General features: G+C 40.9%; 4 protein-coding genes across 9 annotated transcripts; 3 read left to right on the top strand and 1 right to left on the bottom strand.

The window, feature by feature from the left end:
* Positions 1-74: 74 nt before the first annotated feature.
* adap2 (ArfGAP with dual PH domains 2) lies at positions 75-4,086 on the top strand. Of its 2 annotated transcripts, XM_020102828.2 has the most exons (11): positions 75-357; positions 1,106-1,230; positions 1,350-1,441; positions 1,660-1,748; positions 1,986-2,098; positions 2,295-2,444; positions 2,516-2,599; positions 2,819-2,881; positions 3,238-3,315; positions 3,418-3,646; positions 3,762-4,086. In XM_020102828.2, the coding sequence occupies exons 1-11, from the start codon at positions 270-272 to the stop codon at positions 3,788-3,790; spliced, it is 1,140 nt and encodes a 379-aa protein (XP_019958387.2). In that variant the 5' UTR covers positions 75-269; the 3' UTR covers positions 3,791-4,086. The 2 variants fall into 2 exon arrangements, with proteins under 2 accessions (XP_019958387.2, XP_069380562.1); XM_069524461.1 differs by lacking the exon at positions 3,238-3,315 and having other exon boundaries at positions 76-357.
* A 626-nt stretch (positions 4,087-4,712) lies between these two features.
* rhot1a (ras homolog family member T1a) lies at positions 4,713-19,044 on the top strand. Of its 4 annotated transcripts, none has more exons than XM_020102909.2 (20): positions 4,713-5,121; positions 6,685-6,743; positions 6,868-6,949; positions 7,091-7,134; positions 7,235-7,288; positions 7,441-7,493; positions 8,042-8,150; positions 8,973-9,074; positions 9,687-9,785; positions 9,953-10,061; positions 10,227-10,347; positions 10,654-10,738; positions 11,001-11,146; positions 11,283-11,383; positions 11,588-11,718; positions 11,948-12,031; positions 12,214-12,336; positions 12,434-12,636; positions 13,820-13,942; positions 17,922-19,044. In XM_020102909.2, the coding sequence occupies exons 1-20, from the start codon at positions 5,085-5,087 to the stop codon at positions 18,037-18,039; spliced, it is 1,983 nt and encodes a 660-aa protein (XP_019958468.1). In that variant the 5' UTR covers positions 4,713-5,084; the 3' UTR covers positions 18,040-19,044. The 4 variants fall into 4 exon arrangements, with proteins under 4 accessions (XP_019958468.1, XP_069380545.1, XP_069380544.1 ...); XM_069524444.1 differs by lacking the exons at positions 13,820-13,942; positions 17,922-19,044 and adding exons at positions 14,512-14,602; positions 15,422-16,267; XM_069524443.1 differs by lacking the exons at positions 13,820-13,942; positions 17,922-19,044 and adding exons at positions 14,482-14,602; positions 15,422-16,267.
* Positions 19,045-19,166: 122 nt separating this feature from the next.
* On the top strand, positions 19,167-22,641 carry LOC138407643 (uncharacterized). The gene is made up of 10 exons (XM_069524451.1): positions 19,167-19,346; positions 19,424-19,501; positions 19,652-19,684; positions 19,998-20,084; positions 20,270-20,367; positions 20,523-20,725; positions 20,819-20,911; positions 21,013-21,099; positions 21,193-21,258; positions 22,182-22,641. Exons 1-10 carry the CDS (start codon positions 19,284-19,286, stop codon positions 22,217-22,219), a joined length of 846 nt encoding a protein of 281 aa, XP_069380552.1. The 5' UTR covers positions 19,167-19,283; the 3' UTR covers positions 22,220-22,641.
* On the bottom strand, positions 22,387-27,663 carry c5h17orf75 (chromosome 5 C17orf75 homolog). 2 transcript variants are annotated; one of them, XM_020102929.2, is made up of 11 exons: positions 27,530-27,663; positions 27,266-27,439; positions 26,739-26,813; positions 26,183-26,308; positions 25,952-26,080; positions 25,709-25,769; positions 25,498-25,617; positions 25,305-25,369; positions 25,041-25,180; positions 24,513-24,616; positions 22,387-24,116 (listed from the first exon to the last, which is right to left on the bottom strand). In XM_020102929.2, the coding sequence occupies exons 2-11, from the start codon at positions 27,406-27,408 to the stop codon at positions 23,901-23,903; spliced, it is 1,179 nt and encodes a 392-aa protein (XP_019958488.2). In that variant the 5' UTR covers positions 27,409-27,439; positions 27,530-27,663; the 3' UTR covers positions 22,387-23,900. The 2 variants fall into 2 exon arrangements, with proteins under 2 accessions (XP_019958488.2, XP_019958489.2); XM_020102930.2 differs by lacking the exon at positions 26,739-26,813 and having other exon boundaries at positions 27,530-27,644.
* Positions 27,664-27,968: the final 305 nt, after the last annotated feature.

Raw genomic sequence — 27,968 nt, 5'->3', positions numbered from 1 at the left:
GAGCATTCAGAGCATGAATAAGGTGATTCATAGAAAAAGAAGAACGACGTCTGATTGAAGCTCAACTTTCTGTTTCTGTCAGTGCAGCTCCAGAGGAGGAAGGAGAAGGGAGGTCAACTGTGTGTTGTAACATCCAAAACGTCTCTGTGGCAAGTTCCACTTTTCCTCTTGACTATGTTTTTTTTTCTGTGAAGCTTTGTGACAACCATGCTCAGTTTAGACGGAGAGATTTATCACTGTGTGAGAAGAAATCCTGGATTTGTAGCAACATGGCAAACAGAGAGTGGAACAAAAAGATCTTACTGGAGCTGCTGAAGCTGCCGGACAACAGCATGTGTGCAGACTGCGGCGAATCAGGTGAGAACAGTGTCAGCTAACTGTGTTCACTTCTGTATCAGACCTGTATTAGACCTTACAGCTTTCCCACTTCCATGTATGGACTGGCTGCTGCTGGAATCAATTTATAATGATACCAGATTATTATGGGTTTTGGGTCATTAGTTTATTTAATGTAGGATTATATCCACTACCACTGTCAGAGTATTTGTATAGCCTCCAGTGACTTTCCTAGTTGGCCCACTGGCCCTGCTCTAAATTCTGTTAATAAAAGCCCTAGCTAAATATTTCCATGGTATTAAAAGTACAAATACTCAGATTGGGTCCCTTTAACTTAAGTATTCATACTGTTAATATGGTAATATACATATACTGTATATTATATATATTTTTTGGACAGCTGAAATATAAGATAGATTTTCCTCTTAGGTCCTTTTAGAAGTTTAGAGCAAAATAAAGCCTACATCGAAAAAATAACATTGTTGGACCAACTTACAAAATGTACTGCATTTGCAAATAATACTTGAACTTGAACTCAACAAGTTAAATTATCACAATTACCCACTTGAATTTGAAAAAAAAATAAATTAATGTGTGACCAAGTGAAGTACTTTTTCATACAGAATCACAAACCCAAAAGATTTGGACTCTGACAAACAAAGTACTGTATTAAGTAGAATGCACCTGCACATAAGTACAGTAGTGCAGTAAATACACTTGATTACTTTCCCCCACTCAATTTGAATCCCTCATCTTCTGCACACCTCAGATCCAGACTGGGCGTCCTACAAGCTGGGTGTGTTTGTGTGTCTTAACTGCTCTGGTGTCCACCGCAGCCTGTCCAGCCAAGTGAAATCCATCAAGCTGGACTTCTGGGAGGATGAGCTGGTGAAGGTATACAGGCTGCTTTTTCCTCTCTGTTATTACTGCGATAACAACACAGCAGTTCTTCAGGTAATAGGATGAACCGGAGATGTGTAATGTGTATTTGTGTCTTCTTGGGACCTGGAAAGTTCATGAAATCCAACGGCAATGCCAGCGCCCAGGCCTTGTATGAGAAAGCTGTTCCCTCGTACTACTATCGGCCCAGGGCAAATGACTCTGTGTAAGTAATTTTCCAGGATGTTAAAATTATTCAGAAAACTGTGATTACGTAATGTCCAGTCACAGACGGCTGATGGGGCAATCCCACAAGGAAATAGACACGACATCTGACTGTAGATCTAGAATATGTTTGGATATCTAGTTTCTGCTGTGAGATCAAACCTTAATGTGTGTTTCTCCTGCTCTTGCAATATTTTCATGTTTGCTCTTGAACTGCAGTGTCCTGAGAGAGCAGTGGATCCGTGCCAAATACGAAAGGTTGGAATTCACAGGTGAAATGAAGTATCCACCAATTTCATATACAACAGGTGATGTATTCACTGTTTTGTTTTTTTAACACGTGTCTACTGTGGATCATAAATCTTTATCAGTTTGCTTGGTTAAAAAATATGAACAATGTGGTTCCTCGTATGAACGACTGTGGAGATAAACCTGTATAATGATGTGTGAGGGGTTATCACTCTATACAAAATGACTGAATATGTGAATTTTGAGTGAGTTTGCACTGAAGTGCCTGTGACTCAGAGTTGCTGGACATATACCAGGTTTCTATGAAGGGTGGCTGTGGAAGAAAGGAAAAGAGAACACACAGTTTCTGAAGAGGAAGTTTGTGCTGTCAGAGAGAGAATTCACACTGACTTACTACAACAAGGAAAATGTGAGTTCCCTGCAGCTCAGACACAGTTGAACGGCACCGTGTGACAAACAAACAAACAAACAATGAAACTGCACTGGTTTTCGGAGGCATACAACCTCTAGGCAGTTATTCTAACGGTGATCCAACAGTTTTTGAGGAATGGATATGTGCTACTAACAGACTGAATGATCCGTTTGTCTGAATATTTGTGATCTAGGAGTCCAAAGGCCCTAAAGCTGTGATCTCCATCAAGGACCTGAATGCCACTTTTCAGCCGGAGAAGATCGGTCATCCTCACGGGCTGCAGCTCACCTACCAAGACGCCGATCACATCAGGAACCTCTACGTCTATCATGAGAGTCCTGAGGTATACATGACAGTAGCTAGCAGGTCTTAAAGCATGTCATACTGTGGGAAACACTATTCTTTTGCTTTTAGGAAATAGTTGCATGGTACAACGCCATTCGTGCTGCTCGCTATGCATATCTGAAAACAGCATATCCGACTGGAAGCGATGAAGAAGTAAGACTCAGACCTTTTCCAAAGTTTTGTCATAGTTTTGTCATAGTTGTCTTTCAGCAGATCCTGGATGTGCATGCTCTTTAAATGCAATCTAAATACTTTTTATTCAATCGCCATTGTAATGATTTTTCTTTCATTTTCTTTGTACTAGTCGACCACAATGAAAACAGAAACTTGCCTCTTTTTTTTTCATGTTTTTCCTTTACATCTCTTTGTCAGCTGATACCGAAGATAACAAGAAAGTACCTCAAAGAGGGATACATGGAAAAGACGGGGCCGCTAGTAGGTTACAAAAAAATACATGTACAGTTACATTAAACTTGTTTGTTTATTTATCTTTAAATATTCGTTTGTCAGCACTCCACTTTGATTAAGGTGGTGAGCTTGGCACTTGTTTATAACAGTGTGTCGATGACGTGCATGTGAATGTGTGATTCTGTTCCTCTCACACACACATACACACACACACTCACATTCCAGACAATCTATCTTAGTGAGGACACTCCTTGGCATAATACATTTGCCAGTTTTCTTCTCTGACCAGAAACTTCACAACTTTAGAAAACAAGTTCAGACACACACACACACACACACTTGTCATTAGAAAATGACAAGTCAATGTATACTGTTTTCAACAGCAGAAGGAGTCGTTCAAAAAGAGGTGGTTTATTTTGGACTCTGAAAACAGAAAATTGTTCTACTTCAGAGGCCAGCTGGTGAGGACAAACCTTCTTCTCCATCTAACTGTAACGATCGCTGTCGAGATCTGTGACCGACGTTCTGCTTGACTGTTCGTGTTCTCATCACTGTTAATGTAGGATGCAGAGGAGTTGGGGGTCATTTTCATCGGCACAGAGAGCAAAGGTTACTCTGTGAGGGAGTGCGTCCCGAAGCATGCTCGTGGAAACAAGTGGAAGTGGGGCGTGATGGTGGAGACACCCGAGCGACAGTTTGTCTTCATGTGCGAGCAGGAGATGGAGCAGAGTGAGTGGCTGGATGCTCTTAGACAGGTCCTGTCCAGGCCCATGGCTCCGCAGGATTATGCCAGTAAGAGAGGATACGTACACAAGCACCTTGCACTTCATAAAGTCATCATGATCAACCACACAACCACTGCACAGTATGTGTGAGCACACTCTAATGTTTTGGTGTCTCGTTCCAGTTGAAGCCAACATCAAGTATAAACAATGATCTGAAGAGACGGGTGTCAACGGGACGAAGGCGAGACGAAAGCAAAATCCACTCATGACCAAAGAAGTGTCAGGGCATGTGGGGGAAAAAATGAGAGGAAGAACAATTCTTTTTCGTAACAGAATATATGTTCGTTACCATCCCTGCATGATATTATGCTGTTTTTTATTATGATTCTTCTTTTGTTTTTTTACATCATACATTTCCTGAGGAAAACACATATATTGTTAGTGGTGAACATGCTTCATGAAATCATTATTCCCAGACAAAATAAATGGCATTTTTTAAAAGTAAAATAATGTGTGGGGTTTTCAGTCATAAAAAATAAAATCTTCATTTGTCGTCGACCCACATTATAAGATCTAAAGTCACAAGAATGAATCATTATATTCTGAATACTCTAATACTATAGTGTATTATAATACACTATATAAAATAAAATTATCTATCTATCTATCTATCTGTCTATCTATCCATTTATCTATCCATTTATCTATCTATCTATCTATCTATCTATCTATCTATCTATCTATCTATCTATCTATCTGTCTATCTATCCATTTATCTATCTATCTATCTATCTATCTATCTATCTATCTATCTATCTATCCATTTATCTATCTATCTATCTATCTATCTGTCTATCTATCTGTCTATCTATCTATCTATCTATCTATCTATCTATCCATCTATCCATCCATCTATCTATCTATCTATCTATCTATCTATCTATCTATCTATCTATCTATCTATCTATCTATCTATCCATCTATCTATCTATCCATCTATCCATCTATCCATCCATCTATCCCTCTCTCTCTCTCTCTCTCTCTCTCTCTCTCCATCCATCTGTAGTAGTTGTAGTTCCACTTCTTGGCACCAGAGAGCAGCGTAACGCGTTGCTTAATGCCGGATGAGGTTTGTCCTGCGCGGCTCGCTGTAGTTGCCGGGTGCTGGAGGTCAGGAGCTCGTATGTAACATCCACTGCGAAATCCCGAGAAAGCGCCAAAAGCAGCGAGTTTAACGCGAAGCTGCGGACACATGCGCCGCTCACGACTCTGTAAATCTCGTCTCCACTGAGCCGAGGAGCCGCTCACGGCGAAGAAAAGCTCGCTGAAAGAACCGCGGAGCGACCGAACCCTGTCCGTCCGGTTTGTCCTACAAAGGCGCCGGGGAGTTTGACAGCGGTAGGACGCGAGTGCGCAGGCCCGACGGTTCAACTGCCGGCGGAGGAAACTACATGAGACGATAAAAAGAAAGACTGTCGTTACCGTAGAGGACAAGAAGCTCCGCCATGAGGAAGGACGTGAGGATACTGCTCGTAGGGGAACGTAAGTGGCAGGCGGCTGTAACCCCGAGGCGGTGGGACGCTGGGTTAGCTAACGCGCTAATGAGGGAGCTAATGCTAATCATGCGATTGTAAATTCATGTTGATGGAGATCAGTCAGAGGCTGAGACTTGTTCAACACCCGAGGAGAACGAGTGGAGAGTCTGGTGTGTGATGTGTGGGGGCTGAATGTCGTCAGTGTTTCCATGTGTTAACACTCAGACCTCCACACAACGTGAGGAGGGGGCTGCCATGAACTGTGGCTCTGCACTGAACATCAATCCTCCCCAGTGCTTCACTTGTTCACCGTCTATAAAGAGGATGATGTTGATGCACCTAAAACAGATAATATAATAAAACACGTGGGACATCTAATAAAACAGATATCTAAATACAAAACACTGCAAACAGTAGTTTTTACTCTGCAGAATTTAGAGTTACTGTTATTGGAACTAGGTAAAACAGAAATTTGTTCTCATCATCAATCTGATGTTTATTTTCTTGTCTTATTTTCCAAAAGCCCAAGGAAGGGCATTTATTTCTTAAAAGAGAATGACAAACCAAATTCTGCAAATCTGAGGTAGATCAGTTATGTCTTATTTATTGAACCTTTGTTGTATTGATTTTGATGTGTGGTGTAGTGTTTTATTGCCCAGCCCTAGCCCAAGGCAATGCCTCCATATTACTTATTTAATTTGAATAGCATTAATAAACCCGAACATACTCTCTTTGCTGTTATGTAAGATGAAGAAATGCAGCAAAGCCTCCTGCTTGAGAAGCTGTGACACAAGAAAGCATCTTGTATTGAAAATGACCTAATAGATTATTAGAATAGTTGATCAACTAAAGCTGGAGTTGGCACAGAGATAAAATGCAGCAGAGTAATGGATAAAATCTCGACCTTTTTACGCAGTAATGAGAGCAGAGTTAAATCAAAATGCAAAAGATCCCGTCCTCTTTAAACCGTTTCACCTTGAATGTTTGTTCCCTTGTGCATGTGTTGTCAAGACTATATATATTTCAACAATGTCTATGCAGTGCGGCCTTCGTTGCCTCTTTTGGGCGAGGACGCGCTGACTGTTCCTGTGAGAGGTGCGGCCAAAATGCTGCAGGCCCACTTCAGTGGTGTTGACTTCAGTAGAGTTGGTGGCATAGCTGTCCTGTTAAGACAATGAGAATCAAGTGTTTGTGCTAACTAGGGCTGTAATTCTCATAAATGGTCTGTTAGATGTTAGAAATAATAATAAATTCACAGAGTGATGTCGCAACTAACTGGTTTTATTTGATCAAAAGTCCAAAATACAAAGATTTAATTTGCAGTAATATTAAACAAAGAAAATCTGCAAATTCTTACATTTGAATGAGGTGGAAAGAGTCAAAGACACTTGTCTGCTGCCCTTTACCCTCTTTACTGTTATCTGTTCCCTGTCACTTAATACATAAACCAGAACACTGATTTAAAAAAAGGCATGAGATGTCACATGGTAATGACACATGGTCTTTAAAAGATGAATGTATAACCGGAGTTCCATAACATGTTTTTCCTTTGTCCTTCCCCTGTGTACAGCCAAAGTGGGGAAGACATCCCTGATTATGTCTCTGGTCAGTGAAGAGTTTCCCGATGAGGTATGTGTCATCAGATCATCATCACACTCACAAATATGGTCATGATAGCTGTAAATATTTCCACACCCTGAATATATACACATACACGTAATATTCATCTGGATAATTGTCCTTTGTCTTCCAGGTTCCCCTCCGAGCTGAAGAAATCACCATCCCAGCAGACGTCACCCCAGAGAGGGTGCCCACACATATTGTGGACTACTCGGGTAAACTCTCCACAGCTACGCCAACTCTGTCCCTCCATTAGCTCCACCACTCTACCTCACTACGTATTAATATTACATAAATGAATTAATTAGCAGCTATGCAATATACTTATACCAATGTTTATTTTTGAAATCATTTAGAAGCAGAACAGTCAGACGAGCAGCTGTATCAAGAAATATCCAAGGTTGGTTTGACTTAATTCTTAAACTAGTTTGTTCTCCTAATGTCTCACACCCTAATACGTCTTATTTGCATCACACTGACTTTGCTATTTGTCTTAATAGGCAAATGTTATTTGCATAGTTTACTCCGTCAACAACAAGAAGTCCATTGAAAAGGTGAGCAAAGTTTCTCACTGTTCCCTCATTGCAGTTAATTAAATACATAACTGCATATCTCCAGAGCTTTAATCATTTTAATCTGTGAAAATGAACTGGTGTTTGTAACGAGTGTCCTCAACAGTGTTTGATTTTGTGCTTCTATCCTCTAGGTGACAAGCCACTGGATTCCCCTCATAAATGACAGAACGGATAAAGATAGCAGGTGCGTTCTTGTCACACAACAGATGTGTGTTTGTGTGTGTCTTCCCTGCATATATCACATCAGTATAGGATTTTTGTTTGCATTTGCGATCTTATCATATTGAAATGGTAGAATGTGCAGCTGCTGGTCCAACTTTCACTTGCTGTTGGAAGTCTGTCCCATATTAGGATTATTTTTCAGCGAACCATGTTTAGATGGGATTTGGTTGTTTATTTCATTAGTTAGTCTGTGGCATACTATCTGATACAATATTGTTGTTTCAGCCACAAAAACAGACATTGCAGAAATGTTGAGATCTGATATTATTCAGCTTTGTTTTCAAGCCTGTTGAATCAGCAGATCATTGAACACTTTTTTACATTGAGCTAACTTGTAGTAAAATTCATGACACACTGCATGAAATATAGGCTCCAGAGTATTTTTGACTGATATGATAAAAAATGGCCTTAATCTACCAAGCATAGATTTATAGATAAGTTGCAGATTAGTTGAACTGATCGTTGGGGTTAACAGCTAATGTAATAATAACTGGTTTTACTAAATGACAGGGTACCATTAATCCTCGTGGGGAACAAGTCGGACCTGGTGGAACACAGCAGCATGGAGACCATCCTGCCAATCATGAATCAATACCAAGATATTGAGACCTGTGTAGAGGTAAGAGATCAATGCAGAACAGATACAACCCCGCACGCACGCACGCACGCACGCACACACACGCACGCACACACACGCACGCACGCACACACACACACACACACACACACACACACACACACACACACACACACGCATATTTATTTATTGGATCCACTGGTTCAGAGGTGTTAAAGTAATGAGGCACTCGAGAGCAATGAAGTGGCAAATAAAATATGAAAAAATGATTGAAAATTCAATACTAGCAGAGGCTGTCATTTTGAGCCTGGCTGTGTGTGGGACAGATTGCCCCCCAGCTGCTCTCAGACTGCAGTGCAGCTCCTGATTTAACTCACTCTCTGACTGAGTCGTAAAAAGGTTTATAATTCCGCACCGACTGCTCTGAAGCCAACTGAGTATGTTGAGAGGAATGGCTGTTGAAGATGCTGACCTCTGTCGCTATTCAATTCAAATTTCCCTCTGTCGCATGATATGCCTCAGTTATGCCCTCCAGGGCTGGATTAGTTACAGAGTTAAAAGAAGGTCGGAGGAGGACGTGAGGGAAGGCACATACACAGTGGATACAGTTTGGGACAGTCACTCAGCTCCTGAGAGTTGGACTCGTACACCACTCAGTGTTCACCTGGGCCAAGGGTCGCTTCTCTGAATTACCTACATCTCTTTTTAGTATTAAAATGTTTTTGGCTCGAAAAAAGTACCACAGAAAAAAGTACTATATTCAAAATCTCTCTGATGTAAAAGTATAGAAAAAGTAAAATCCCTGTTAATCATTGAAGGCTGCTCTCAGTCAGTAATTTACACACGTGTGCTTTGTTTCCTCAGTGCTCTGCCAAAAACTTGAAAAACATCTCTGAGCTGTTTTATTATGCCCAGAAGGCCGTTCTCCACCCGACAGGACCCCTGTACTGCCCAGAGGAGAAGGAGGTGAGGTCTATTCAGTAGATGCACACACAACACTTTAACTTGACATAGGAGGAGAAGCTCATTTGTTGTGTTCAATAAGTCATGATGGTTAGCCAGCATGTATAAAATACATTCCTCATGGCAGACATTTTGACAGGTCGTAGCAAGACAAGAAAAATTGTTCTTAGTAACACAAGTAATGATTTGTTAAGTTTTGCTGGAAGTTCTAAACCAGGACTCAGACACTGAAGCGTCTAAATACAGCAATCATTCATTTCCCCACTGTGATGTTTTATCTGAAAATATATTTTTCCTTGAGCACAGGATCCAGAAATTCAACATTTGTATGAGTGAAACATCATCATACTTTAAGCTAACTAGGTTTTACAGATCGAAAACGTCGGTAAATGAGTTTCTTTCTTTAAAAATAATGAAGAAAGAAGTAAAGAATATAAAAGTCTCTCGTTATGTTCCAGTGAATGATGTATACAGTGTTTATTTTCAGATTGGTATGCAGTATTGGAGGTATTGAATAGTATAGTATCTTTAAAGTTAGCTGCCATAATTTAAATCTGTGTGTATTATAGAAATACATGTAACCACCTAAATGAATGCATTCTTTGTGTATTACAGCTGAAGTCCTCTTGCATTAAGTCTTTAACTAGAATCTTTAAAGTGTCTGACCTTGACAACGACGGAATTCTCAATGACAATGAGCTCAACTTCTTCCAGGTAATGTTTTCCACTTCATAGACGTTTTCATTAAGCTGCCTAATATATAATAATAATAATAATAATAATAAAGAGGAGAAATGGCTGGAAATGGATCAAATGAATGAGCTTTCCATAGTCCGTGACCTTGTTTTATGATTAACATGTCACCTGTTGTGTTCATATAGAGAACATGTTTCAATACGCCACTGGCACCACAGGCCTTAGAGGATGTAAAGAACGTTGTCAGGAGGAACATGGGAGATGGAGTCACGGACAATGGACTCACACTCAAAGGTCAGAGTCAAAGGTTTTCTTATTCCTTCTCCTTCCTTTCTCTTCTTCTTCACTACTTATCGCTCCACACGTCCCGTCAATTGTCCCTTTTCAGCCAATACTTGTTCTGTCCCATATTCATCGGCTTTTAAACGCTGACCCTCTCTTACTGGCTCGTTGTTGCAGGCTTCCTGTTCCTGCACACCCTCTTCATACAGCGAGGTCGACACGAAACCACCTGGACTGTGCTAAGACGGTTCGGTTATGACGATGACCTGGAACTCACCCAGGAATACCTGTTCCCCATGTGAGTCCAGATTTAAAGGCCATTTTAAGGTGGAGTGGAGACGTAGAAGGTAGATGTGGGAATATTGAGCTTTTATGTTCCTGGTTGAAGATCATGTTAATGAAATTGAAGTTCTTTGTCTTCTCACCAAAAAAATGGCTAAAATAAAATAATGCATTGATTTCCATGCTGAGGGAAACACAGCCTGGTTATCTTTACCATCTGAAGTGATTGAAGCTGATTGTTTCTTCCTGCAGCCGCATCAGAAATCTCAGTGCCTCAGAGCTCTCTGTCAAATTCATGTTTGCGTCTGATCTTGTATTCCAGGATAAAGATCCCTCCTGACTGCACCACTGAGCTGAATCACAACGCTTACCTCTTCCTTCAGAGTGTGTTTGACAAGCACGACAAAGTGAGTGGCCAGACTTCTAAAGCTTTCCTGTTCTTGAACATACATCTGTAGCCTTTTCATTTCGATAATTAGAAATATTGTTTCTTTTAAAATGTCTGTACTAGTCTTGTTTATAATACAATAGAATTATTTTCAGGAATAACCACTTTTGAGTTTCGTCCATGTATTTATTCATATCCATTTCACTTGACGCCCTTGTCTTTTGTGTCCAGATGTGGTTAAACTTATGTCTGTTGATTTATGTGCACTTTGAATGATCCAGGATAGAGATTGCGCGCTGTCGCCAGAGGAGGTGAAGGACTTGTTCAAAGTGTTTCCCTACATGCCCTGGGGTCCGGATGTCAACAACACTGTTTGCACTAACGATCAGGGATGGATCACATACCAGGGATACCTCTCGCAGTGGACGTGAGTGTGGAACATATCTATTAAGAAACACATGCTCCTATTTTTGAAATGCTTTGACTGTAGGACATGCATCATTCGTGCAAATCTAAAAGCAATGCTCCTGGTGTCATCGTGTCTTATGTGTTTTCTGTGGCAGGTTAACAACGTATCTAGATGTACAGCGTAGTTTAGAGTATTTAGGTTACCTGGGCTACTCCATCATCTATGAACAGGAGTCCCAAGCAGCTGCTGTTACAGGTGAGAGATTTACAGAATTGTGTGTTGATTGTTAAATCCAAGTAGTAAATATTAATTATTTAAGTACCATTGATCAGTACCTGTATTTTTCAGTTATATTTTCAGTTTTTATCTTGTCTTAAAGATTTCCTAGGTGTGTTAGAAATTAATAGGTGAACATTGCAGCATTTTTTGTTCATTGTATATCCTTCCCTGTTCTTTCAGTGACACGTAACAAGCGCATCGATCTACAGAAGAAACAGACCCAGCGCAGCGTCTTCCGCTGCAACATTTTGGGAGCGCGGGGAAGTGGGAAGAGCGGTTTCCTCCAAGCTTTCCTGGGCAAAAATCTGCAGGTCAGCAATGATTTGGCTAAATCTGTTTTTATTGCGTTTCTGCTTTTATCGATATTCCAACCTTTTAACTTCTGACGACTGAACATGTTTTTGTGATATTTTGAGATGTTCTTTCGAGCTTCTCCACTCTCAAAAGCTTCTGAAGTTGGCAAAGATGAATCAGACCACTGTTCAAGTGAACCAGCTTACAAACATTTATGTCATTTGCCTTGTTTATTTTCCTCTGCAGCATCAGAGGCGGATAAGAGAAGACCACAAGTCCCTCTACGCCATCAGCACGACCTATGTCTATGGTCAGGAGAAGTACCTGCTGGTAAGCACCATTCACTCAGTGAATCACGTTTTCGTCTTCTCTTTGGATTATTGTTACATAATCTTGGTCTTTTTCACTTTACTGCGAATCAGCATTGGCACTCTCCAAAATGTTAATCTGTCCATCTGTACAATCCGTCTCTCCCTCTCTTTCTGCTCACTCTCTTGTCTCCGCACTAAAAGCTCCATGAGGTGATGCCAGATTTTGACTTCCTGTCAGAGGAGGACTTAGCCTGTGACGTGGTCTGCCTGGTGTATGACATCAACAGCCCACACTCTTTTGAATACTGTGCCAAAGTGTACAAGGTGTGTAGATGTTTCATTAGGCAGCTGAATGTTTATAGATGAAGGTCAAGCTTTATATACGACCCAACTTGTAACATTGGTTGCTTGTGTTTGGCAGCAATACTTCATTGACAGCAAGACGCCATGTGTGGTGATCGCTGCCAAGTCAGATCTGCACGAAATACGGCAGCACTACAGCCTTTCACCGCACGAGTTCTGCCGTAAGCACAAGCTTCACCCACCCCAGCCGTTCACGTGCAACACGACCGAAGCACCCATCAAAGACATCTACACTAGACTCACAACCATGGCCATGTATCCGTGAGTATTAAACCCCATTTTTTTGGTTTCATTCTTCACATCTGAGAGTCCTGCACTTATATCCATGGTGTCTATCTTTTCCTACACATGCACATGCCTTTTCCTACTTTGACCTAGAGATGTTCCGATACCAAAACCTGCATCGCAAATGCCTCAGATACTGCCAAACATTCTGGGTCGGCATCTGAGAATATGTGAATCTACGTACCAATTTAAAATCAGGATGTTTATTTTTAAGAAGTTTATTTCACCCAGATAAAATTGCATTTACCTTTTCCCAGAAATCACAGAAATGTTTAAAGCCTGAAAGTCCCACAAGTAAAATTGGGACTCGTACCAAATGCAAGACTTAAATCTCTGATCGTTATACGGTATCGGTCGATATGCAAAGTCCAGGTATTGGTATTGAAAAAGGAAAAAATGGTATCGGAGCAGCTTTACGTTTACCAGGAAGTATCAGCACACAGTGATAATTTTCCTTTAATATTTTTTGGGAATCACCTACCCACGGCACTCAGTTTATGAGGACTACATAAAGAATTGCACACTCTGTTGGTCTTTTTATGCTTTTTGTAATGTACTTCTCTGTGTATTCATGTTTGCAATCATGCCAGTCCCAGCCTGAAATTCAGGGAGGATAATCTTTTGATTTTTATTGAGCCTGTAGAGCGTCTTAACTCCTCAAAGCTCTCAGATCGGATTAGATTTCAGAGTAAATCAATTAGCACTCAATGGTACATGGCCGCTAGATGTCCTTTTTGCATACCTGAAATCCTATTGTCCGGATTGTTATCAGCATACAGCTGTTAAAACACGTTGAGTGCAAGTTGTTTTTTTTAAACTGCACTGGTATCAGATCTGTTCTGGATATTAGTCAATATGCAAAGTTCAAGTATTGTATCGGGGAAAATGGTATCAGAACATCTCTTCATAGATGGTTTCTTGTCTATACTTTGGTTAGTGTGCAGGTAAATAGCAGCAGTTAAGGTTTCAGCTCAGAGTAAGGTCCTCCTTTGGACCTGGTGGTTTAACAAGGTTGAGGTTTTTATTCACCTGGCTCTGGCCTCCTCCTCCTCCTCCTCCTCCTCCTCCTCCTCCTCCTCCTCCTCTGTGTCTGTTGTGTGGTGTGTATTGTTTTTTTGTATGGTGGTGAATACACGCATCTTTGTGTGTTTTTCCGCAGCCACGCCCGTCACCGCTGCATGTGTCCCTGCAACAGGTGCACCTATTGCCTGTGTCAGAAACTCCTCAAGTTGGAGCTGCTGCGCAATATAAAGGCCCAACTCCGCAGGGTCGTTTTCAACAGGTTCATACATAGAATAAGCTCTAGTGTTTTAACATAGACTCATTCCTCCTCTCTGTCTCCCACCCTCGAGTCACAGAGGGGCTCCTTTTTTTACCCAAGCTAACAGTGGTGATGGTGACAGCTCCCCTGTGCTCTTTCCTACTGTGCTCATCACTTGTCAGATTTACACCACATATCCACTGCAGGGAAAAATGCTATTCAAACATAGCATAGCTATATCCTGAGGGGAAATTCTCCTTTTGTTTTCAGTTCTGTTCTCACTTCAGCTGCACCTCAGCAAGTTGGATGCTTGTTTCCATAGAATAATCTTTGGTTGCGTCGTCTCTTATCAAAACATCGACAACCTGTCTCAGACGTCATTGTTTCACCTGTTTAACAACAAATCTGGAGTCTTGAGTGTTTTAGTCGAAGAGTGATTAAAGCATTTTGCTGATCGATGTAGTTCCTAAGTCTGAGAGTGGATAGAGGCAGATGACTTCTTTACAGTCAAAAGTTGCAGCTAATTGTGAGCTGAAGTATAATTCACTTTCACCCATCAGTCATGCTGGGTGTCTTGGTCTCTGCTCCAGCTCCAGTGAACCCGCCCGCTCTCTGTACAGTCTCACACAGAAAAGTGTGTCCATGCTGTGCCGGCTAACACAAAGGCTGCTTGCCAGGGAGGTAACAAGTGTGTCAGAGTCCATGTTCAAAATGCATGATGTTATTTGCTTGTGAAAACATAATACTCATAATACTGACCCCTATACATGAATCTCATTGAGAAGATACTTAATACTTAACTTCTTGTTTTATAGAATCTTATAATGTTATAATTACAATATTCCATCTTCATGTTGAACTGCTATTAAAATTTGATTAATTATTAGCAAATATAAGGTCCAGTCACAAGGAACTAGAAGAAAGTAGATATGTTTTACACGATACAGACAAAACATTGATTCCAGTTGTGAAAGTTGACAGTTGCATGTTTTAAAACTGACAGGAACCTTTTATTTTTGACATTTACCTCCCCTGTCCTGCAGTGGATATGCAAACAGTAAATCTAACGAGCATTGTATTTGCATAGAAAATTAGAGAAATACAACCAATTTCTTTGGTTTGTGTTTCATTCAGACAGAAAACATCATTGATGTCTGCATGTTTGTCCTGTGATTTTATTTTGTAGATTCTTCTTGTCTCTTTCTCTATGACATCGACCCTCTTCAGTTATCAAAAAGTGATGGATTGATTTGTCTATGATGTTTTCTGTCTTCATTTCCATTCCTCACACCGAAGTCTGCACCTACAGGAGACTCAGCATTTTGTTATTTGTATAACTTAACTTGTATCCACACCTCTGTGCATACACCAGAATAATAGCTTATTTTCACCTGTTCTCCTGTGGGTTAAGATTTCATACATTTTACAATGATTCTTGTTTACATTGATTTTCGTGTCATTTCATTCTGTTTTTCCCATTTTTTTCCTTTCACTCTGTAGGTGTTCATACACATGTTTCTGGCTGCCCTTCTTTCTCTTCCTCCTGCATGTGTTCACCCTCTGCTAATCTGCCTGTTGTTTATGTTGCATGGCTCATCTGTTCCTCACCTTTCTCTCTGCAGCCAATGGCATGTGTTCAGTAAAAATATTGTCACCTTTTTTTCATTAGTCCATTTCCACAGTAAAGAGAGCTTGGTGTTGTGGGAGGTTTATTGAATGTGAGTGCAGGGTTTGAATGGCTGTGTTTACTGTTGGATTACGCGGTAAGGTGTCATATGTTTAATTATTTTGTCCAAAATGGCCTGAACGTTTGCCAGTGCGAAATCTCTGTGCTCATGCCTTTTTAATCTCTGGTGCTATTAATAGCATGACACCAAACAGGCCAGACCAGGCAGTGCAAGGGGCCGACACACCACATCAAATGTCCAATGTGTTTATTGAAAACAGGGTTTGTTATCAGTGTTAGATTTTATTTCAAATGACATGAAATCAGTTGACATTTAAAGTCATCTTCCATCGTGGGCAAAACTAAATTAACCAAAATAAGTCTGAGTCTCTCTGTTTTTAAAAAGATGAGAAAATAACCAAGTGCAAATCACTAACAACTCACTAATAGTGGCATGCACCAAAGACTGTATATTAAGATGGACGACCCTCTCCTCTTCCTCCCATTATCAAGAAATAAAGCTCAAATATCCCTCATATGATTCCATCGTGTGCCGACCAGGTTTGGAGCCAGAGTCTGCACAGAAGGGATCAGGGGTTGAAGCCACAGTATCGAGGTCCTGCCGCTAAATGCTCTTGATCGATCATCAGTTATTCTCAGCTGTGATGTCGTTCATCTTTAACTACAGTCTATGATTTGTGGTCAAAAATCAAATACGCCACAACGGCCAGTTTCTGTAAAATATGCAAAAGATAATGTGGAGATGATTATAGATTAACTTAACTCAAGGGAGTGAAAATATTACTTCTTATTGATTATATTTTACCCAACGATAAAGAGATTTTCTAGTGTGGCCCTGTGGTGTGTGGAGTTTGTGATGTGTGTGTGTGCAGCTTTTCATTGTTTGAAGTGTGCAGTGACATCTGACCAGGTACTGTATGGTTGCACTTTGTGCTTTTGCAGCTTGAGCTTTTAAGGGTTTAGGTGTTGAATGAAATTCCTACCTTTTGTGCTGGTTAGAGTTGGTGATGCTGATGACATTGAGGTTGTGTGTGTGTGTGGGGGGGGGGGCTGCCTGCTGTCAGAGGAGGATTTCAGGCTGCAGCTGTCTCCAGCGTGGAGGGGTCCGTCTTTATGGAGGGCTCTGCTGTGCAGCTAATTCCCTCAGACAGGTAAAGGCAGAACCCACATCCACAGGAAAGGATGACTCCGTTAACACAGATTGTATCTAGATGTGATTTAAACCTTTTATATTAATATTTCCACATTCAGATCTGAAGTTAAAATGGTCAGATCACATTCTGTTTGCATTTTCACTGTAATGTCCTATTGTAATCTGATCAAAACACATTTTGACTCTGTTCAGACTTGTTACCATAATCCACCCCGAGAGAGCGAGAGCAGTGTCGAGTTCATCTGTTCTGGCATCTGAATGTGTGTGTGTGTGTTGTAGGTCTGTTGACCAGTCAGTGCTGCACCCTGACCAGCTGCTGCAAGGTTTTAATTTGCAGGCTAAGGTCACAACTGAAGTCGTACGCCAACATTTAGATTTCTCTGCTTTGCTGACTCCTCCTTCGCTTTGGGCATAAACTGATGAGTCTGTAGTTCTCCACTGTTTGTGATTCCGTCCTGGGCAGCTGGAGTTGTGTGTCATAGACGAGGTTTTAACTTCAAATCTTTTCGGTGCTCAGCAGATGTCAAAGTTAAATTAAATGATTATTGTGAATTTAATAATTGATTTTGCCAGATTTGATTTCATGCTGTTCGTATTGGTTTCGTTTGATCTCGGACTGAGAGATATGGATACTGTTAAATTCCTTCAATATTGACTAATCACTATTTGCAAAAACTTGATGATTGTCGTCTCGTTGCAGTCGTCTTAAAACTTTACATGGACTGAAAATGTCTGTTTTCTTCCCTCTGCATAATATCTAATAATATTAAATACATATGAAATATTTTACTCACTCTTCTGTTTTCCTCTTTGGTCCATGACACCTCCAGGGCTCTGTAGAATTTGTATTTTTTCCCCTGCTCCGCAGCTGCTTCTCATACTCCAGCATATTTCCTTCTTTCCCCCCCCAACTGCTTCATGATTTAGTCCTGTTCACCAAAGCAAATGTCAAGAGAAAGCATGTGTTCCTCTTTCAAGCTGGTGCCACAGGCCACTAATACTGGTCATTAATCGTCCCGATTGAGGAAGTTTCCACAGGAGAGAGCACATGACTTTGTTTTGTCTTTGATGTCCCACTGTGGTTTTTAAGAATGGATAAAATACTGTAACTGTTGTTTGTTGGTGTCCTCACCCGCTTCCTGTCTCGGTCCTCCTCACAGGCACATGGCTCAGGCAGACCTGAAGAACTCCACCTTCTGGCTGAGAGCGAGCGTCGGTGCCACCGTGTTTGCCGTGCTGGGCTTCGCCATGTACAGAGCTCTGCTCAAACAACGGTGATCAGACGGCATGACACAACCACTTCCTTCCCCAGGTCCCTCTGTTGACTTTGCTCGTCCCCTCCTCCCAGAAAGACTCTCAAAGACTTGACTAACCAACCGACCAGGCTCATCGCCTCAACATCCTCCCCACCATCCTCGAACAAGAACAAAAATCATCGGTACATTTTATATGCAATTAAAAATAGTTTGGGTTATTTTTTTTGTTAACGTGGGGATAAGGTGGACAGCAACATTTGAAATATCCCTTGTCCATGCTGACAGCCTGTGATCTGTTTGACGAGTTCGGATCAGATCAGATGTTTTTAGCTGATTCAGCTTTGTTTCCCCTCAGGTCAGTATTATTAGTGAGACGGCTGGAGAGCAGAGAGAGAGGCAGCCATACACAGAAACACCACAAAGGGACGTGAATCTGTTTTTAGTTGTGTATATGCAGTATATCATATATGTATTCCTTAAACTATTTTAGGATCAGCCCCGTAGGCAGCGCCACAAGCCAGAAGAAACACGGTGTTAGTACGGACAGCGCTACATCTAACACTTGAAATGTCATGGATGTCATGCACTTGTTTATTTTGTGTGTTAATTTATTAACCTGTTTCTTTGTTTTCTTGTCTGTATTAAGTGCATGAGATGGAGGGACTTACATTTTCTATGTATTTTTGTATTTAGTATTATCAAAGCTGTCCTCGTGGTTTATCATTTATGACTTTGTTTTTATTTTTTTCTGGTTTTCAAATAGAGCTTTGTTCCTCATATTATATTTTTATGAATATAGAGGCACCATAGAGCAGGGGATTATGCTATTAACAGCCATTCAGCGCACCTCCTCCACCTTAAAACTACGGAAGTGTTTCTTGTCATTCTCTTTTCCAAACATTTACAATGGAGAGTTCTATCTGGCACAGCCGCACGTGTGTTTCTGGACGAAGCGACTGCTAATTTAACAACAGGCAGGAAAATAAAGTGGTTTTAAATATCTGTAATAAATGACATTTACACCCTCTGATGTGTCAATGTGTCCTTGAAGAGCAGTGGGAGAATCAGCCGTTCCTAATGTAGATGTGCGTTGATTACCTTCGTGAACTGGGACTTTACAGAAGCAGAATGGAGAAGTGGTAAAGTGATGGGGCTGTAAACGATACTGTTCTCAGCAAACGTGAGGGGGAAGTCGCACCACAAACAGGTAGATGGAAGTAAAACAACCGGTAGTTGCAGTGTGAAATCAGACGACTGAGGGCCGACATGTCTGTCGATGGGACCAGGTTATTGTTTGAAGGCTTCCTGCAGAAAAGAAAGGACACCATGGTAAGTTGTAGCATTTCATGGCATTTAATGTGCTTATGAAAACTCAATTTGATTATTTTTAAATGTTTTGTCCTTAGAAAATGAGATGGGCGACGTACTGGTTCAGGCTGCAAAATACTACCTTGTTCTTCTACACCCAGAAGAATGGCAGTGCTGTAAGTGGACGATTACTGTGATATAATATATTGAAGGACTGCTTTCACCTCACAGACCAATTAACTGATGGTCAAAGTCATCTACATAATTGCTTATTGTTCTTATTGTCAAAGAACAAAATGCTAAAAATTTTATTTCTATTCTTTCAGTCACACTTGCAAGGCTATTACTACATTTACACAGTAAGTCCACCCCTATGTCATTAGAAATGAATCTGTGGAAGTACTTTTAAAACTTTACTCTGGTACTGCTTTAGATACACATGGTGCAGTACGTGACATGAAATAGATACGCATAGAAATACTCGAGTTGAATGCAATTGCCACAATGTATGTGTGTGAGTGTGGTAATTGAGTAATTCCATGTCATGTTATATTTATAGGAAAATGTATAATTAATATATTTATTATTTACCTTTACTTCACTACTTATATTTGACAGCTTTATTAATTAATTGACAGATTCATATTAGGAACATTTTAAATAAATGTGCAGGTGCAGTCAGTGCGAGAGGTGCAGAGAGCTGACAGCAGCCGCTTCATGTTCGAGATCGTCATGAAAAATGGAAAAAGGAAAATGTTGGTGAGTCTCGCCCGTTTCCTCACTTCATGTAAAAAGGTAATTGTGGAGGCTGCGGGTGTGGCAGGTCCGGATCCAGGGTCCCCACTCTGATCCCATCCTGTCCCACTTTGTCTCCATACCACTGTGTGTTTGTGTGTCTCTGTCTGTCTTTGTGTGTGTGTGTGTGTGTGTGTGTGTGTGTGTAGGCAGCGGAGACGGCAGCTCTCAGAAAGCAGTGGGTAGGAAAACTGTGGCAGGCCATGCATCTCTCTGCCTGTTGGATCTCAGATGTCTCAGACACACAGTAAGTAGGAGGAAGACTTATGAACACACATGTTTCGGATGAAATAACATGTTTACGTGTTTGGACTGGACTCAAACTCTTTTCACAGAAAACTACCGGCACAGCTGCACAGGACAGTCTGACAGGCTGTGACCTTTGCACTCTGTTCTCCTCAGGCTTGAAGAGTGGGAGCAGCGAGACGGACTGAACAGAACAGTGTCTCTGCCTGCTCGGCCCTTCTCAGCCCCGACTCCTTCTGTCCACATCCCCTGTGAAACCAGGAGCGTGCCCCCCCCCGTCTGCCCGCCTGAGGAGGCGAACAGCGAGGAGGCCGTGTACGGAAACATGCCGTGGGCCTGCAAATACCAGCAGCTAAGTGGTAAACTTTCAATTAATGTGCATATTTGCATCTTCACAAGTCTTGAGCTATTTGTTCTGTTGCAGACATGGTGCTGAACTTATTTGTTTCCAGGAGACGGTCTCAACGACCCTCAGTGGTCCGGCGGGTTGAGCAGTTCACAGGACAGACGAGAAGAGGACTATGATGTTTTACCACTTAGAAACAGTATGATCTTAAAAATGCTTTTGATCAGCATCTAAAATAACCCAACATGCAGCACAGTTGTGGTTAAACTGACACTATCATATATAATAATGTCTCCTCAGAGAGATGTGAGATCAGCATTTCAACACAGATGGAAGAGGTCGTGTATGACACTCCTCTGTCTTATAGGAGGTCTGCTGGTAACCAAGGTGAGACATGTGTTCCATAAACTCTACACAGACTGAGTTACACCAAAAGAATGAGCTTCTGTAAGATGGAAATATCTTTTTAATCCATTTCAGACACAGAGGAGAGCATCTACGACACACCGAGGTCTCTACTGAGGGAGCATCCTGCTCACACAACAGGTAACTAGAGTGACACTCGGAGAACACGTACCCCGGCCACGGCCCAACAGTTTTGGATCTGCACACACCACGAAAGAGAAATCAACAGAAAATAAAAAACACCGAATCTTGGAAAGGTGTGAAAAATATCCTGCATCGGCCCCCTGATCCAGATCTGCACCTAAATCGAATCCCTGAAACTTACTGCATCCTTTCACCAACTTTCCTGGTACAACCGGTCCTGTCAGTGTCTAAAGTAAACGTATGGTCAGATAATATTTAGACTCAAGAACAATGTCTTCAGATGTTTAAATTTTGAAATATAATATTATTGGTCATCCAGGCCTTCATGTCTTTAAAACATTCCTAGAGTTTTAACTTCACAGATATATACAGCGGAGTGTCATCTTGCTTTCTGATAATATTGCCTAAAGGAAGCATATACAAAGTGAAACGTATCGATCCCAGAACAAAACCTTGTGGAACTCCATGACTAACGTTTGTGTGCATGGAGTCGTTGATTACATTAACAAATTGTAATCTATATAATAAGTACAACCAGTCTGGTGCTGTTCCTTTACTCCCCTCACTGTGTCAAATACGATATGAAGATCCAGAAGGACGCGTTTAGAGACAAGCCCATGAAAAAGTTGTTGGTAACTTTCAGCAGTGCTATGATGGATTCTAAATCCATTCAAACAATCTTGTTCAAATAATTAAATAAATGTTTAGCAACCGCGTTTTCGAGGATGTTTGAAATGAATGTGAGGTTTGATATAGGTTAATAGCTAAATCTAAAGCTAAGCATTGAGAATTATAGTGGTGCAGAGAAACACATCGCGTGCACCAGATTACACTGGTGGGTTGAGACTCGAATAGCTCGAGAACCACTGGCTTAAATGTTATGAGCGACAATTTTCTCATCTGTTTCTCTCTGGTTGCAGACACGGAGCATGAGGACGGAGTCTACTGGAGGATATGATGTGCGGTTTCCAGACGACCAGCTGTGGAGCAATTCTTTACACAGGAGACTGTTAATATCTTAATCTTTTGTGTTTCAGGTTTAAGCAAAACAATTTATACAACTCTCACAGGAGTAGTTACTGTTTGTCACCTTTTTGCAAATGAGACAACATGCACAACACAACAGAGAGTTTCCACTGTGGTTTTAATTTCATCTCTGACTATAGAAGCCGAGAAGTTCATGTCATTTATAACTACAGAGAACACACTGTACAGAAACGTCCACATATACTCACTGTGGGTCAGCAACACCATCGATCACAACAGGAAAATGTACAAGTCACCTGCTTCACAGTTTAAAGTAAACACCACCGACACTGATATTGCTGTTCTCACTTTGGACTTGTTTGAATGGAGGAAAATAAAGTTAAGGCATGCTGATATTATTGTGAGGACATTTATATTCTTTGATTCTTACTTCTTACTTACTCATTTTTTTTAGTGGCTAATTATAAACTTTGAAGCCACACAAATGTTTAGAACATGAATTGAGTGACTCGTCACATGACATCTTCTCACAAACTTGAGCTGGCGAAGGAAATAATTTGTTCTAATGTACAAGTTATGTCCAAAAATTACATGATACCTATAACGCTTCATTTCCACAGATAAATTACACAGATGTCTAATATCACATACAGTACATACATATACTAGCAGTATCCATTAGACAAAAATAATATAGTACTGCAAGAACTGGGTTGAAAGGGAAAAGCAAAAACAAAGCCTATGGAACAAGCAATGCATGAAAGTGATTGGTGCATCCTTAATATGTTTCTTCACAAAAGGGAACCAAAACAATTTGGTTTAGTTTGGATCAATTCCGTGCTGTGATCATTGTCAGTTAGCAAAACACAACTCACATTACACAAGTTTAAAAAGAAATTGTGATCTACAGGTTGATCTTATTTCCATGTCAGCCAATGTGGTTATGTTTTCACCCATGTCTGCTAGTTTGTCGGTTTATTTGTCAGCAGGATTACACAAAAACTACTAAACCGATTTCAATCAACCTCTGTGAGGGAAGAATCATAATCCAATACCTTTTGTATTGATATGAATTCAGTGGCCGATCCAGTGTGAGTGTTTTTTAACTTTCTTTAACATGGCAACACTGAACATTTTTCAACATTTGTTAATTTCTCAGGAAATAATACAAAGACCTTCATTTTACACTGTTTACAACTATATCTTATGAGAAATAAATTCAGCTTATTAGACCACTACTTTTTTTCTACCATAAGCACTAAACCATCATGTGTAGGAATGTTCGGCCCTGACGGCGGTATGAGCTCTGCTGAGTGATCTTCTAGTCTTAAATTAAATTAACCTTCACTGAGGACTTTACCTTTGAGTTCAACTATTTATGAACCTGGATTGTGTGTGACGTTACTGAGTGAATAAACAATGATTTGCCCCTAAAGACACATTAGTTGAGAAAGGCTCATTGAAAGTTGTCAGTGTTTTACGTACATATTCAGTACTTTTCCAAATGTTATGCAATCTGAGAATTAAAATAGGATGTAGTGTTCAGAGTGATAATAAATGGTCTACTTTGTGGCTGGTAGAGCAGTTTGTTTTACCATCAACTCGAAAAGTACTTGGAGTAAAGGAACTTGGAGTTAAATTTCATATTGGAATCAGGCCTGGGCTTGGGACTGATCCCTGAGAAACTCCTCCAGGACGGTGATGATGCTGCAGGCCTCGGGCAGGTCGCTGTGCTCCGCCCTGGCATTCTGCAGCAGCACATCCCCATTTCCGCAGCCCTGCAGGAACTGGCAGCAGCGGAACAGGGCGTAGTGACTCATCTCTGCCTGTCGCACAAAGCGCTTCAGGCTGTTCATATCCTGGATGGCCTGCGGAGCAGGAGTGGTGGTTGACAGAAAGAAAGAATAGACAGAGACAGATGAGTAAAACATTGTTCAATCTAATTTTAAATAAATAAACATGGCAATTATTTTGTTATGCTGTTAATCACTAATTTTTCAAATAAAATGTTTAACAACAAAGTTTCTCAAAAGAGAGGATGTGCTACTTTTCTTCTTCATATGTTTTGGGTTGATGTTTCAAATAAAACAAGGAATTTGAAGATGTCCCTCTGGGCTTCATGGAATTATAATGGGATTCTTTTAAATCCCATTTATAAAGAAAACAGTAGCAGATTCGTCTACTATGGAAATAGCTGATGGTTGCAGTCCTAAACTTTTTTTTAAAACCCTGCTATATTCTGTATGTGTGTGTATGTTTCCCACCTTAAGCTTGAAGTTCTCCAGAATCTGTCTGAGCAAGAAGGGATTACAACGCTCTGCAGCGTTCAGAAATGCCTGATTCCAGTCATCACAGAAACGATTACTGACTGAGGGGAGACAAAACACTTTTATTAGACTCTTAGGACAAACAAAAAGTATATTTTCTTTATCAAGTGGCTATTGTTGTATGGATCTGTACTGCATTTACTTGAGAAAAAAAACATCTGCTCTTGTTTTTCTGAATTTACATCCGGCCTGTGCTTGATCCAGTTTTATTTTGGTTTGCAACATAGGGAGATACTTGTGTCTTTTAAGATATAGATGGCATTGTTCCAAGTGTGTTTACACAGGCACCTCAGGACTTGTAATATAAAAGGGTTTTCATTAATTCAGAAAAACAAGTGGGTTTTTTTCCCCAAAAAACATTTTTCTCAGAATTCTGACATAATACTCTCTTAAGTCAAAAAGAGCAGAGCAGATGTTTTTTCTCAAGTGAATGCAATACGCTTCTGTAACATAAGCAGGACTCACCATTGTTTAAGAGTGTGGGTGGGCTGGTGGAGCAGTCAATGACCAGGTCACACTGTGTCTCCTCTGAGAGCGCCTTACACAGAGAAGCTGCTGTGGTGTCTTGTTGGGACAGACCCTGTAAACTGGCTGCTTTGATGAACCTGGTGCAGAATACAACAGATGGGTACGTATTACACTGGGCTACATAGAAATACACTACAGACAGGTACACTAGCTGCTCTGGACATAAAACACACAGTGATGTAGTTTCTGGCACTGACTCACCTGGACACATCAGCCTTTGTCCTCTCGTCTGAATTGACGACCTCCACATGTGTGTGACTCAGAGCCTGTATACAGAAAATGTACATTTGGATACAAATTGAAAAGTAATGATAACTTAATTCCAGTATTTCCAATAAGCTGTTTCGGTATTTTCTTTTTTTTTTAAATAGTGTAGTGGTGATAAATGACTCACAGCGTGCAACAGGAAGCTGATGTTGCTCTGGACGAGCTGTACCACTCTGTAAATGTGCAAAACAGACTCCTCGTACCACCGGCTCAGATAGGGACGCACCTCCGTCTCCAGGTTTTGCAGCTGACACATCAACAGAAGAACAAATCAAATCTTGCATCATAGAAGTAATGACAAATATACAACTTATCACAGTGTTATTTTATTCTCATACCTCTGGTGTTTGCAGGCTGCTATGCAGGCCTTGGACATATTTATCAAGCTCTAATCTAAATGTATGTTTGGTCAAGGAAGTGAAACGAGTACTTGCATCTATCTGAAAAGATAAAATTATGTGTACGAACTGTAACAATCAGGGAAGAACTTTTTGTAAGAGCAAGGATCATGTATATAATTGATGCTTGAAGAACTTGGATGATGCTTTTAACTTGGGTTGACGTTTCAATGCAAAGGATATAGGTTCAGTCCTTTTTCAGAGCCACCCATGAAACAGATTACATATCCATTACCATCAGCATCGGGCTGCTCAGGAGACCTTTCCTGCTCCAGGAGGCAGCAGTAGCAGCCAACCGCCTCTTCTGGGAGACTGGAAAAAGTAAATAATCAACACATTTGTTACTTATTGGACAGAAAATGTAGTTTTTGCTACTGATGCAAAGGTTTTTAATGGAATATGTCAAATGATTGCCTGAGTTCCACAGTAGCGATGTTTCCCATGCCACCGAGCAGGGCTCCTTTACTCAGCCTCCTTGAGATGTAGGTCCGCAGCTCAGGCTCCGCCTCTGATGGCAGGCTGCTGTCGATCAGCGTCAGGCTGTGGGCAGGGCAGAGAGTCAGTGTGGACACAAGCAGCCAGTGAAGGCCATGAGAAATCTGGAGGCCAGTCAAGTCGATGGAGAAGAGATGAAGAAAGCGGATGATCATAAGCCACATCCAACACAACACACAACTGAGTCACATGGCTGTCACTGTGCAGAATGTTTTCTACAACACATTCACAGGTTTTTCAATCACATTTTATCAACCTAGTCTGATTGAGATTAGGAAGACACCTAAAGGCAATGTCACTCAGCAGCACAGCGATGACCAATCAGAATGAAATCACGAATGAAAACAGAATTGGTTCCATGTTGAACAGATTTCCAGTAGCAGCCCGTGGAAGCACCAATGCACAACACAGTGAAAGCCAAAGAGAAACGACCACTGAGAGGAAGGAGAAGTATGACGGATGGCTCCTGTGTTACCTAAAGTCTTCCTGACTGGTTGTGGAGTCTGCTCGTCTCTGGTTCCATGCCACATTTTCCGCAGAAGCCTCAGATCTAAGACAATCGACAGTTTACTCATCAACCTGCTGCTTGGTTTAACGGACAAATCTGGATTCACCTGTGTGAGCGTCACTATCTGCAGGTCCGGAAAAAGGGTCACTTTAAGAGAGCTCAAAGGTAAGATTCAGAAAATAATCACATTGCACACCTGAGATTTTGCACACCTGAGATATTCTCCTGGTTGTAGTAAAAAAAAGAACAATAATTATATTATGACTCTAATTCTGTTGACTTTATTCTCTTGTCCCATTCTGACTTGTCTGTTGCTGTAACAAGGGATGTCCCCGGCGTGGGATCAATAAAGTTTGATCTTATCTTGTGAAAAACATTAAATAATCCAACAACATCGTGACAGTAACGGTTCATACAACATGTGTAACACTCGCCTGTAGCAACAGCTGTTACCTTGTGGCAACAGCCCCCCCCCCCCCCCCCCCCCCCCTCACCTCGTGCCCTGGTAGAGGTAGATGGTGTAGTAGCAGTTGAGCTGAGTTTTCTGGCTGTACCCGGAGATGTCCTCGCTGTCGAAGTCGTCTCTCTCCTCCACGTCGATGGACTCCTGGAAGGACGAGGTCTGGGAGGTGAACATGGTCCCGCTGCTGCGCGGAGGAAGCTAGCAGCTAAAGAGGCAGAAAACAGGGAGGTGTTTATCAAGCTGTGTTTGGACACATGTTAACATAATGGTTCATATAAAACGAGTGAACGCGCACCAACACGAGCTCCGGTTAGAATAACAGCTTCTCGTTGATGTTTCTACTGCGCCTGTCAACTGTGTACGTTCCAAAATAGGTCCGACTGCGACATGGGTTTCTGACGTTGGTTCCGCTGTCGTCAAAAAGTGTTTATTCTCAGCGTGTGATCAGACAAAATGTTATTATCCATAAATTCAATAAAACTTTATATTTATTACTTTTTATATATATTTATTTATTATATTATTTATTATATTGTCAAAGTGCTCTTTGTGGTTATTTATAGTCTCTTTATAGTTGTTTAAAATGTATTTGTGGTAGTTTTAGTCACTTTGTTGTTATTTATAATGTATTTGTGGTTATTTATAATGTATTTATAGTTATTTACAATGTATTTGTGGTAGTTTATAGTCTCTTTATAGTTATTTAAAATGTCTTTATAGTTGTTTAAAATGTA

Source organism: Paralichthys olivaceus, chromosome 5, assembly GCF_024713975.1.
Source record: "Paralichthys olivaceus isolate ysfri-2021 chromosome 5, ASM2471397v2, whole genome shotgun sequence".
In the NCBI taxonomy this organism is placed as follows: Eukaryota; Metazoa; Chordata; class Actinopteri; order Pleuronectiformes; family Paralichthyidae; genus Paralichthys; species Paralichthys olivaceus.
The sequence above is the reverse complement of the archived record's forward strand: the minus strand, read 5'-3'. Positions and strand labels throughout refer to the sequence as shown.